The sequence below is a fragment of the Spea bombifrons genome, chromosome 8 (genome assembly GCF_027358695.1).
Source record: "Spea bombifrons isolate aSpeBom1 chromosome 8, aSpeBom1.2.pri, whole genome shotgun sequence".
Taxonomy (NCBI): domain Eukaryota; kingdom Metazoa; phylum Chordata; class Amphibia; order Anura; family Pelobatidae; genus Spea; species Spea bombifrons.
The window spans coordinates 33,834,402-33,848,385 of record NC_071094.1 but is presented as its reverse complement, the minus strand read 5'-3'; the positions used below and the strand labels follow the sequence as shown (position 1 = coordinate 33,848,385).

The 13,984-nt window shown below is 39.2% G+C and overlaps 1 protein-coding gene across 1 annotated transcript in view; it reads right to left on the bottom strand.

The window, feature by feature from the left end:
* GPC4 (glypican 4) overlaps window positions 1-13,984 on the bottom strand; it is a 41,545-nt gene that overhangs the window by 3,713 nt on the left and 23,848 nt on the right. Inside the window, exons 3-4 of the mRNA XM_053473451.1 lie at window positions 8,618-9,009; window positions 3,799-3,964 (exon numbers count right to left, since the gene is read on the bottom strand). Of these exons, the coding sequence (XP_053329426.1) occupies window positions 3,799-3,964; window positions 8,618-9,009 (558 nt within the window). The remainder of the gene's footprint in view (window positions 1-3,798; window positions 3,965-8,617; window positions 9,010-13,984) is intronic.

Here is a 13,984-nt window from a genome sequence, read left to right as displayed (position 1 = left end):
CACATACTGTTCAGATTTGGTAAAAAAAAAATGTTATCAGAAGTAAAAAGCAAACTGGTGTAGGCGCATGACAGAATAATATATTAATTACAGGCCGAATATTTCTTTTAAAAGAGCACTTTGTGAAGTTTAGATGTCGTGATTCCAAGACAAACTGTACATTTTGCGAAAGCAGGAAATCTATTCTGGCAGAAATTCAGCCATTAATGAGGCCGGGACCAAGAGCGTTTTGTTAGACTCTTTACCGCCAGAGAGGTCAGACGACGACCCATTAACGAACGTAACTTTTCCGAAGCCGGCACTGAATTTTAGCTAGATGCCACTGAGCTGCAAACTAGCTTTCCGGTCAGTCATGGACAGCGTAACTTTATCATCTCTTTATTGACCAGCAAATTCTACACTCATAACTGGATAAGTTTGGCGGACTAGTTACATGGGAGAGGTGTCGTCTATGTTTATGTATAACATTATTCTAATGTGACTGCCGGCACTCTCGATGAGATTTCATGGCAGTAGGGAACCGGGAAGAATTCTGCTACTAGAGTGTTGAAACATTTATCACTAAACAGACCAATCTTCATCATGACTCATTCTATATCTACTAGCAAACTGGACCGATAAATAGCTCCATTACATTACTATGTTTATTCACTTAGATTTTAGTAAGCTTGCGAGCAGGGCTCTCTCACCTAATATATCGGTTTGTCTTACTCTGTCATTTCTAGTCTTGTCATACCCCTTGAATATTTGTATTGTATTAAGTGCTGCGTAAATTTTTTGGCGCTATATAAATAAAAGATAATAATAAAAATAATAAAACATTTTTTCTATGAAAAAAAAAAAAATTGGATATGAATCTCCACAGAGAGCATCCAAACTATAAAAAAAAAAAACGTGGTACATCCAAAGAACCGCGTGGACTTCCTAGATACGCCTAAAGAACTTTACTATAAATATATGCCAAACCCTCAATCGCTATTATGTTTTTTTTTTTCTTTCCCGACAATCAAGTATCTATAGGGGAATTCAGATTTTAATACAGTATTTTTTTTGTTTTAATAAATTTCCAAAAATCAGAACATTTTGGAAAATTAGAAAAATAGAAGCCAAAATTAAAGACTGCTCCTTTCTCAGCTTTCCATGGAGTCTCAAGAAGGTTAGACAAAGCTTCTCACTGTGGAATTCAATTGATCTGACCCAGAGAGACAGGAATCTGACTAAATGGATATTTTGCTGAAGGGAATAAAATGTAATAAAACAAAAGAGTCACTTTTTTGTGACGGCTTTCAATAAAAAGTTGCTCCAAACCCCTCCGCAGAGGCTAATGGCATGAATATACCATTGTGATACGGGAGGAACAAAATTCTTTTGATGTGTCAAGAAAGCGAAAGCTGGTAAATAGGAGAATGCAAGCTAAGCTCGATGCCACTTCTAATTCTTGGGCTTGCAAAGGGCTTGGTAAATATCGATATTCTCTTCAGGTGCATCATAACTGTTTAAAAGTTGAATTACAGTTTTGGTAAAGAGTTGGCTATTGGGAGGAAATTCCTCCTTCTGGTAACTTTGTATCCCCTCAGTGGCCAGGAAAGGCCTCCAGATCAATAATGTGTTTGTGAAAGGCTGAAAAGAAACACAAACCCAGATTCCTCTGGCTGTTTGGGGTCTTTGTAAACGCTGAGCTAGTCAGGCCATACACAAGAGCATGGGAATTCTGTACGAATCGGGGCTTTTGTTAGACCTGGTGCCATGGCGTTACATGTATCGCAGCTAAGGAATGCAGAGGGGTTTTTTTTCCTCCCTCGCTTTTGACCGGCGATGTAGAGAATGCATTCGGTCTCCAGCTGAGTGCCGAATGTAAGCTATAGAAGACCAGAAGTGTAATAATTGGTCCATAAGCAGATCTTCAACTGTAGCTGTTCTGTAGCAGATAGATACTGGCAGAGGGCAATCAAAGGGAGCTCATTAAATATAGTGTGAGACCGGGCTATGGTATATTTGTTGGGCTCTGCCAGGTTTAAGACCCTCAGAACGTTAAACCCTATATTCCTGGCAGTTGGAAGTACCAGTGGAAACGCATCACACTAGAATGAAGAGCATAAGGATCTAGAACATAGTATTTCTGTGTTCTATCCATATGGACAGCCAAGGAGGCTCCGGATTTTATCTTTTACTAGGAACAAATCTTCCTTGGTTTAGGAACTGTGAATCGTATCGGAAATAAATGCCTAATTAAAGATTCTGTTTGACTTTGTACTTGATTTGAACACATTTTGAACTTTAAGGAAGTTTGTGGAGAAATGTGTAAAGTTTTTGTTTTTTTTAAACTCAGGAGCATTAATACATGAATGTAAGAGTGGAACTGTTTTGTTGTATGAATGCCTCAATTCACGTGATCACATTTTATAGAATGTCAAAATAAAGATAAAAAAGGGGCAAAATAAGTATAACTCCCTCCCCACAAGGCTAAAGTGGTGATGTAATGTAAGTAAAGCCCAGCAAGCAGAAAACAGATTAATTAAAGCATTTAAACTCAGGACATGGTCTCGGGGATTAGCGTCTCTCAATGCCTGGAGGATCTGAGAGCTGATGCGCACTACATTTTTATCATTCGAGGGAAACGAATCCTCGAAAGTGTGCATCTGTATCTAGAGCGTGTGAATAGCGAAGCTGAATTATAACGACTTCACTCTTTAGAAATAAAGATCTGTCATGTCAAGCTTTTATTACGGGGTGCAATCTATAATTTAGCCAAATCTCCAATGCCAGGAACTTGGTTTGGTTACTTATAGAAATTGCGAAATATGGGAAACGTTTACCAAACCAAGAACGGTCCTATGGAAGCCAGACATATTTCTTAAAGCGTTATTAAGAGTTGGGTCTATAGGTTTGCACTGTAATTGTACAGAGAGAAGAATCCATTACACAGCAACTTCCATGTCGTAGGATACTGGTTGAGGCCAGGTGACATTTTTTCTGAATGCGGGCCTTAGGCGGCTGCTGTTATATATACCCGCATCAGCACAACTAAATTACAGTAGCCTTCAACCCTTTGAATGGCACCGATATATAAAACATCTTTCTATCTGCCGAGTTTGCTCATAGGAAATCTAACAAAGCTACAGTTTGATAGAAGATCAAAATGAATAGTGGCACACGATTCCACCTGGGGGCGATAACGTTCCTTCTAACGAGTAAAGTTCTCTACAATGGAGTCTCTTCTACAACCATCATCATCTCAACATTCACCTCAATTTATTACAAGGGGGTTCTACATTTAAAAAAAAGCTTAAAGGCTCACATTAACATTTTGTAGTAAAGAGGACTGCTGGATTTTAGCCCCTTGTAATTGGCAAACTGGATAGTTGCAAAAATAAATGAAACACATTTACAAAAATGTTGAATTCATCCTGTTTCCATTTGATTTTAATACTTGAATTTTATTAGGGAATAATAATGAGATGTATGTATGAACAAGGAATATTAATCTTTAAAATGAAAACTTGCCATTCTTATCCACTAAGATCATCCATTGATTGGGGCTTTTATTTTATTTTTTGAAAAAATTTTATGAAAAGACACCAATTTCCAGTCCCACTTTTTAGGTACCGGCAATGTATCTAGACAACTAAAATACTCATACTTTGTTGTCCTTAGAAGCAACTTCGAAATGATACCAGCTTCTAAAGTCTGCATCTCTCAAGGGGAGATAAGTGAGTACAAAAGAGGTGATAACATGAATGTTCGTTATATTATTTGTAGGCCACAGTCTGGGATCTTTTGCTATACGGTAAGACTTACCAATAAAGCTGTTCCATTCGGAGTCCAAGTCTCCAGGATTGGCCAGGCAGCCCCTCATGACGTTCAGGCAGTAGTTATTGCAAGGTTTTACTGTCACAAGCCCCCGACAGTAAGGACAGTAGGTCATTTTCAATATCGCTCTTACACACTGAGGTGTTGGGTTCACCTAAAAGGCAAAAGTGAATGTATGTTAGACACTCTAAAAACTGCCATTATACAGCAAAACAAAAACACAACTTTTATTAAGCCTAAGCTGAAAACCCCACCGGGACAGTCGGGAATGAAGAGTACTGTGTTCCTATGATCTGTAATGGATTTTTATTATTACAGGAACAGAGTAGCATATACCAGCACTCATAAAATTACCATGTTCAGCCTTCTTCTGAATTAAGAGTCACATTCCAGAACACAGCGTTGTCTGATCCAGCAAAAACAATGTTGTACAAGAGAAATGAGAACACTCAAACAAATATCACAATAACAGATGCCATGCTGTAACGTCATTTCAGGAGCAGAGTTTACACTATGATAATTGTGGTTATAGAGAAACTCAATTTAAGTCTGTGCCCAAAATGTATCCTGCCACCGTGTTGAGTGAAAGGACAACAAAGACAGCCAAAATGTGAGGTCATCTGCCGCAGACCCAATGTCCATATAAGGAGTGCTTTGCTCATATCACCTGCAGGTGATATAGCAAGCAGTCCTCCTGGAGACAGACTCTTGGTAAGAAAAAGGTCTGAAGGCATAAAACCACTCAAGATCTGATGAAATGATTTGCGTTACTCCCAAAATCCATCATCCATAAAAGTAAACCGAAAAGATGGAAGCCTTAAGACTTATAAGATTGTTAAAAATTGGAGTGCGTGATTCCGTAGCTCCCAATCATTCACACAAAAAGCCACAGTATGACAGATTGCAGGGAGGCCACGGACACCCGCTGGGAATCCAGGCCACGGACCTTAAAGTCATATGTGGACAATTCCAAGTATAATAACGACTAAGCTAGCGCTTCTCTGAAGAGCTGTGCAAACCAGTGCGCCCACAGCCGACGTCTGGCGGCCACTGGTCTATCTAAAATAGATTTCGCAGCACACATTCTATTCTGCAACAGTAAATGGTTATACTCTCCCTGCATATAACTATCCCCATCATAAAGCATACACCAACGAGATAGAATGGATATAGCACTCCACTCGGGGAAAAAAGCACATTGTTGAGCATCGCATGGCAGGTTTATAAATACACCCAAGGCCTTTGCTTTGTGTATGCCCCCCTCCCCCCATGACCTTACATTTTGTATGCTTGTAACCACTTAAAGCTTTACAATCTTCCAGGATAAAACAGCCAGGTTAACAATTACCTAATATAGCAAACGGCAGACAAGGTAATAAAAACACAACCTCCTAATTGTATTCAGGCACAATTAAAACACACAACGTTTGAATGGGCCAATCAACTAATCTTATCTACAGTGACAGGTTTATGAACATATAAATGTGTCCTCTACTCCTTATCATACAAAGTACTTGTTACAGGTTAGTGAGGAAACCACACCTGTCCAACACTTAACAGCTTAAAACAAAGAAACCCTATACAAAAACAAAAAACGTTGGTGAAACCGATTATATTGTTTGTTCTAGAACACCTTGAACACAAATCTGGTATTACTCTCTTTATTAGTAACCCTTTTGAGCAACTAAAAGTTCCCTATAACTGTAGTTGAATATAGTTGACAATTTGCTTAAATTCAGCCAGTTTAGATTAGTTGGCCAGGCCAGCTCTAAGCTTTGTGAACAGACCCGATAACATCTGCGCTAATGGTCATAAGTGAACGCGCCATTGAAAAACATTGAAAATCTAGTTGGCTACGGCTGTCTTACAGAGACTGTCTACTCAACAAATACTAATCACTGACCAAGACATGGCTGGCTACTCAACCAGTAAACCACTAACAGCTCCACAAGATCCTGTACAAAGATTTCCTTCTAACATAACCATATCTGCTGACCGTGCACTTCCAGACCAAATGAACCTTGTACTTCATAATGTACTTCTTGCAAAACAAATTGCTAACTCGGCTTTAGTTCCCAACACACTGGCACAAAAGGAAAATAATTCATGGGTAACCTACTGAATGAAGTGCGCGCAGCCCCATGGCGGGCAAGTCCGGTCATCAAACTACCTCCACTGGGTTGCCGCAAAGGACAGACTGTTGTCAGGCAGCTGCATATTAGAGTTCTCTCCCTATTATCTTAGTCCAGTCTACTAAACATCCTGACTGTCATACAACCTGCGATCACCCTTCGGTCTTACCGAGAGAGGCGCTCCAATATAAGTCTGTGGAGGAAAGGATTTCGCTGGACAAGCAGGACTTTATTAGCATTGCCATAAAGAATCAGCCTCGTGTGGCGTTTTAGTAGAGAAGGTGACCCCAAAAAAAACTTTTCTTCAAACTACATTACTTTAAAAATATTCATAGTTAAACCTGAAATATTCATTTTGTTCCATGGATTATTCCGTTTAATGGCACATGTGGTATTTGCAGTACTGTGCTGTTGATAAATCATGCCGATAAATGGAATGGATTGCACTTCTGTGGGACTGTCGTCATTATGGAGAGCTTGTTTTGCTACAAAATAAAGATGGGGGCAAAAATCAGAAACAAAGCAGAATTTGTATGCAATGAAACCCAATTTCAGCAGGACAGGGTGCCGCCATGCGTCCAGATGCTCCTCCGGTATTCGCGTTTAGGTTGAGAGGGCCCATAGTGACGTTTCTTTGTCGTAGCACAGAGAACCGATGCGAGTTCTGTCATTACCAGCCCTACAGGCTGTGACCTGCAGCGGTACGTCTACTACCTCGGGCTGCCAAGCGCTACATTCAGCTACAAGCCTAGGAATCCTTTCCAGTCTAGACAAAGAAATCAAGACTTTCCAGTCCAGCCCTTCAGGTTTTAAGGATTAAACATCTCAGATTCCTAGCTAAACTTTAGCAGATGTACTTTCTCAGGTAGACACTTTCCAGGTAACTGCTCCACCTGCGCAACAAGAATATTAAAACAAACGCAGACGGCCGACTTACAAAGTATCAGTTTTTCTTGTGATATAAGGGCCTGCCTGTCATGAAGTGCTTGTATGCAGAAGATCATATGGATGAGCTGAACTCCAAGCCTAGAGGGTCACACCATTCCAGGATTTTAGTAAATCCTTGCTATGAATGTAAGGGACTTATTTGACTCAAATAATTTTCATTAGGCTACTCGTGTTTATGCTGGGATATCATAAATATCCGGCCTGTAGGAAGCCCTTGAGGCCCAAAGCTTAACCCCCATGCAACAGACCAAATGGGAAAACAGACCTGACATGATAATCTGGGGGCAGGGGTCTCAACCATTCCCTTCAATGAAAGCATCAGCTTCCTGCTAGAGACCCTTGAACTACTAAGACTTTCTGGGACACTATGGGAGGCACAATGAGAATATGAATAAAACATTGGCTGGGTGTTTACACCACAAGTGAAAACAGTTGGAATAATGGCGTCCAGGGGAAGCTACTAACCAGGAAGAACCATTGCCAAAATTACTGACCTAAACACAATAGAACAAGAAATAAGACACCCCACTATTATGTTAGGAACAATTTAATGTCCCAACAAAACCAAATCCTGAATAATCATAACACACGTGAAAGGTGCCAACGTAACGGATGTGTGAACCATCCTACGTGATGTCAATACGAGCCTGAGTTTAACCAACAAGAAGGAAGATCATACAAATTACTTAAATAAAAGAGACCTTTCTCTCTCTCGCTATACTTCTTTCCTCTAAGCCAAAACATCTGGAATAAAACATGTACATTTCCCCAAGAATTTCCAGTCACACCCATTCCAACATCCTTAAACCCAGCCCCAAAACTATCATCTTCATTCACATTTATATACATCCGACCATACAAATATGTTCCAGTCCACCCCATCCTTTACGTAATCTCCAGAGAGCTAGGTAAGTATACTTTTATGACACGGATACGTTGTACCCGCACAGCATTTCCCCAGTCTACATCAGGCAGCACCGTGTTGGGAGTGGGCTGTAGACATTAGATGGGCCATTTATGGATAGTAATACAAACAAGGCTTGTTTTTTTGTTTTGTTTTACACAAAACTGTATCAGTACGTCAAGAGGGTAGTAAATCAATGATACATCAAAAGACAGAATGGTCAACTACAAGGGCATGGACCTCCTCAACACATTGCTGTTCAGGGCCACTTTTATCAACATGATCAGATGGCATATCACAATCCTCAAAAATGTTTTTAAATCAATAAGAGTCATACATCTAATATCACACTTAAGGCATAAAGCAGAAGAGGAGTAGTTATATACCACCAGCCATGCTGAATATTATGTGGCTATTTCATCTACTCAGCTTCACTCATCTTATTTAATAAAACTCATACAGGTAAAGCACCAAGTCCATCAATACAGTTATTATATATCAGAGTTGTGAGGGTGATGTGAGATACTCTTCGGAATTTAAGCAACAGACGGGCCCAAAGGCAGAACACATTCCAGCACATGCAAAGAGTTGGCTTATAACATGGTCTGTGTGTGGTCTCCACTCCTCTGCCAGGTCAACATCATTTACCAGACTATTCCTGCACAGAGCATCAGCCAGAAGATTATATGGGTCAGGATACAAGGATATAGTTCCTAAGATGGGTGCCAAGGATATTTAATTGCTGCCAACCAAAGCTACCAACAGACGTATTTAAGAAAAAGACTACCAGGCTGTGGATATGAAGAAAGGAGGGTTCTCTTACCATGGACACTTTGTTGATCACATCTCTTGCGACTGAAAGTCCTTGTGCGAAGGTGCGAGCTGCCACAAAGGCTCTGGTGACCTGAAGCTTGAGTTTACGTGGTACATCCCCAAAAGGCTTCAGCTGGTCTGTGGACTTGCTGACACACTCTAAATACTCATCTGTGAAGTGAAACTGCGGATTGACTAGTCGGAACATGCGCTCCAGAAGTCGTGCCCAGAAATCGTTCAGCATCTCTTCCAGGTTTACATTGCCACCAACATAATATTTCTTCAGCTCCACAAAGAAATCTTTAAAGAGTTCAGAGTTCTGCATGTATAATCTTCCATAAGTCCTCACAAACATATCATTCAACGATGTTTCGGCATTTTGAAGAAGTTCTTTGAAAAATTCTGGAAGGAGGAAAACAAATTTAATTATAGTCAAAGATCAAGCAATAAGAACTGAAGACAACACAGTTTTAAATACAATCTTAGAAACAAAAAAGCTAAGATTCTGCAAAATATGATTCTTACCAAGTCGAAAAGTAGCCTTTTGTGCAGTTCTGATCTACCCAGAATAAGCAATCTTCCTTTCCACACTTACTTTTAGATTGCATAAATATGAGAAAACGGGACAATTCCTATTGTTCGTTAGCCAGTTTAAAATGTTATCTTTACGATATCGGTTTATCTTTATCTCTCCATTCTAGTTTTGTCATACACCTTGAATATATGTACTGCAAGAAGTGCTGTGTAAATTATCCGTGCTATTTAAATACAACATAAAAGATTATTTAAGAGGGCAAAAAGGAGCCATAGCTGCTGTAAATTTCATTGTGGATACAGATTTCAAAAAAATGTAACTTCCGTGGCTCATAAAAAAATAACGAAGCCAGAACATGTGGGCCGAGAAATAACCCAAATCTACGCATACCTGGTTTCATTTTATTTTTGATTTCAACCCATAAGTTTAGGTGAATTTTGTATGAGACGACGTGGGAGGAGGGACGCCACCAAAAATCATAAATAATAGACGGATTCATCCAATGCGGTAAAATGGACTGCAGTGTGCATAAACCAACTGGGTGGGAACTGACCTAACAGCTGTCTGAATTACGTGAAAGAAAATGTTTTCATTTATAACGAGAGGCCTGCACCTTTCCCACGACTAGCAGAATAAGAGAAGAAAAAAAAGTAATTAACCCTTAGGTATCCCTAAGGAGTTTCATAAGGTCAAAAAGCACTTTAATTACATTCCATTAGATATGTCTGTTTCTGATCTCTCTTCAGCGTAGACTAATGATCGGTAAATAGTTGCTCTATGTTGGGACCTTTCCAAAATATGTTTGCGTTAAGCCTGGGTAAAAATTTTAACTTTGTAAGAAATTGTAACAATAGAAGCTTTCCAAGATTCTCAGAAAAACAAAAGGCTTTTAAAAACACGACAGACAGACCCGTAAAGTCATTTGAAAATCCTTCAGGAATAGAACGGGATGAATTTGGGGAAAAGTAAACGCCGATGTAGCATAAAAGTAATCCCAAAATAATTAAATAAAATCAGAGTATGTTGATTTCCTACGAGTGGCATTTCCTGTCTAAAGGGGAATTGGGTGTTTAGGTTCAGAATGCTTGAAATTCCACGGTGATTTATATTAACCACAAAGTTACTCCGATCGGTATACAAAGACGCTACCTCCATTTCAACCCCCTGAATAGAGCGAGCGCGTGGTCTACCTTCAATACTTCACAACAAACTATGTTAGTGCATTTTATTTAATTACATGGATTCACACAATCGTTAAAAATAATATATATCCCAAACATGATCTATAGAACGAGTTGGTAATTTAAGTCTGGTTTTTTCTTGTTTTGTTTTTTTCTTTTTTTTTTTTCTTTTAAGTTAGGCGATTTGCTTAGGGCACATAATATTTCCAAACACAAACAACCTGCGTGGGTTATACGAGGAGCGGCAGCTTTGGTAAAATAAACGATACATAAATCTAGTGCTTTGTATAGACAGATAATGTACGTACAGTTCCGAAAGGCATGATAAAACATATCTTCTCACCCACAATACAATGTAAATATGGGTGGTCACAATAGATTAAATCCTTAAATGGGGGGGGTTATAGATACCTTGAGAATATCAAAGAGAGTGCCTTTGAGCACATGGCTAATGACTTCCGTATATTTACAAGAGCCGGGATAAAAGAAACAGATGTCATATCAAGATTACTTAATTCCTGATTAAGTGGGTAACCTGAAATGGCCAGCCTATGAAAACAAAGTAATTCTGGGGTTCAACAAATTTGGTTTGGGTCTAGGAAAATTTAGGAATGCCGGCATCCCAGATCCCCCCCCCCCAAATCATGTTTTTAATTTTCATACATTTAAAGTTTTGGTCATACTTCCCCAATCCGTTCTCTGTTCGAAGTTTATGCCCCACCATGATATGTTCCCATAATATATAAATATACTGTATATGATAATTAAACATACATCTCATTATAAAGATATCAAACAAAATAGAAAAAAAATTTAAATAAATCCATTTAATAAACTGATATACATGAAATTTTTAGAAAGTCAAGTTACTTATTGATAAAATATTAACTGCTAAAAACACGTGCTAACGCTATATAATAACAGACACCAACGCACGCACACACTAATCCCATACACTAATACACACACAGTAACACTACATGCTGACATACACTCACAGTCAGACACCCATACACATTAACACCACACATATACACATGCACACACTATCCAACACACACACTGACTGACACTAATTATATATATATATACACACACACACACACACACACACACACACACTATACACACTGGGGTCTAAACGGATCCCCACACTCATTGTTCACCAGAGCCAGCGCTGGAGCTTTCCCCAGCGGTTACCAAGGGACGTCAAATTTGTTTTTGGAGCTAGATCTTTAGCTGATACCAAGGACATTACAAAGTTGGTAGCTTGGTCAAAACAAGGGTGAAGTGTGGGCTGTTCTTCTACACCGCTATGTACTTTTGCCTTACAGCGCTATAGAAAAAGCCAACACGACACAAATACATAAAACTCCAACATAAACACTTGCGTTCTTTATAGAACATAAAGAGATCCATAGACAGGTTGAAATCCGAAGCTTTATACATAAATCATTTAAAATAAATTACATTGATCCAGAGGAGAAAAGAAAAAACAAAAAAAAAAAATAAAAAAAAAATAAAAAAAAAAATCACAGAGGAAATTTAAGCCTATTACTATAAAACTAAATCAAGAGTTGTTTGAGTATGAAAGAAAGAAAAAAGTACATAAATGTTCTCGGCCTCCAATGTCTGGACTTTTGGGTTCCATAAATTAACACCTTTACGCAAAGTCACATACACAGACCTACAAACAGGAATCACATTTCTATTTTGGTTTATAACCGAGCGACAAATAAGCTACAATCATTAAATCAATGCAAATCCCATGAAAAATATAACAAACATTTTCCAAGGACGACAAATCAACTTTTTTTTTTTAGCAGTTTCAAATACAAACAATGCCCCCTATTCACCCGAACACAGTATATATAGGGGATTGTTTGAACGAGTACACCAGTATTCCTGGGAGTTAGATCCCAGGGCAACACCCCCCCTCCAAAAAAAAAAAAAAAACTAATTCTAACCTAGGGAAATAAACAATTCCAGAATTTGCCTTCAGCACAAGATTATTCCTGAGACAGAAAATAATAGGTGGTGATCATTCTGGTCCATGACTCCAAAAAGGTGCATTCCCTAACCTAGAACTGGCCTACAAAATGCTCGTTCGCGAATACAATTTCAGTTATGATTTTTTTTCTCAACACTAAACATATACAGTTTAGTTGTGGGGAACATAGGAATGAGGGGGTCCAGTTTTAAAGTATGAAACTGGCCTTCTTGTTTTTGCTAAATACATCTCCATTCTCACAGAAGCTCCGATGTAACCAGAAATGTAACTCTTATTAAAAGAAAACACGGGTGTGTATCGCAAACTTTGAATCATGGCCTCTCTGTGGGAAGCTTGTATAAACTACTACACGGCCCCACATTTTGGGTGTGTGTAACACTGAGGTTAAACACCAACACCCAAAAGTGAAGCTTTAAAATAAAAAATAAAAAAGTGTACACACACTATACATGCTTGCATACACACACGCACGCAGACATAAATCACACCTTCCAACACTCCCCGTTTCGGGCACTGTCCCCCTGACACGGGGTGTGGAGATCATGGGCTGGTTAAGGGGATCCTTCGATCTCCCCGACTGGCCCATGGAGCTTTAAAAACAATGAAGGTCTGTTGCAGCACAGACATTCATTGTACCTTCCGCATGGCCAAGTTGCAACGCTCAGCACTGTGGCTAAGTCAGTAAGGCTAGGTGTGTCTCGTTTGGTACATATGGCAACCAAGGTTATTTGCTTTTCAACAAAAACTCAAGAATCTAAAAAGGGATTCTTAGGGAAGAAACACGCCACTCTGGAATTTATTAAAGAAATCCAGACAATACCCGCCACTCCTCAGAAGACTGACTATAGCCACAAACCCTCTCCACAATACAACATGGCTGTGGCGGTGGCTCAGTGGAGCCCCAGAGCCTTAGAAGTGTCTTGGTAACCCTTTTCAGGCTAATGTGTCTCTTGAATGCAGTAGATTTGGAACCCTTTGTGCCGACAACTTAATTCTGAAGGCAACGGTCAACATTCATTTGAATTCTATAGGGCAAACCAGGCCTGATTGTTTTACAAGGTCTTTGAACACTTGATCCTTATAATGCCTTTCATTGGGCTCAGGGGCAGGGAATAATAATATTTTAACACTTGAAAACGGCCTTTTTGATTACCTAGCACATCAAACAGATGAATCAAGCTCCAAATGTTGGGGTCTCCAAGGACTCCCTCAAAATGATCTGATAAAAATATGTAAAAATCAGATGGAGTCAAATATATTTTCACAAAATTGTACGGACATTATGTATGGACACTAAAAACCCACTTAGCAGCTTAGTCCACTCACAATCGCACACGCTATAGTACCATGCAATCTCCAAACAGATGTCCAAGATATTTTACTGCCGTCTTTTAAGTTTTGTGGTTTTTGATTACAAAAGACCCATTTTAGAAGGAATTCATTATCTGGTTGGAAATTGAATTACATTTGGTTAAGTAGCACTTAAGAGCACATAGCGGCCAGTGGCAGCTGGGGCAAAAAGGGATGAGAAACTAGAAAAGAGGAAATTAAAATGATTTCTAAATTAAGCTTGCTTGGGTCATCAAAACCTCAACTCATGGAGCAGATGCCTTCCAGTATGGTAAAAACATGTACTTGTGTAGCCAAAGC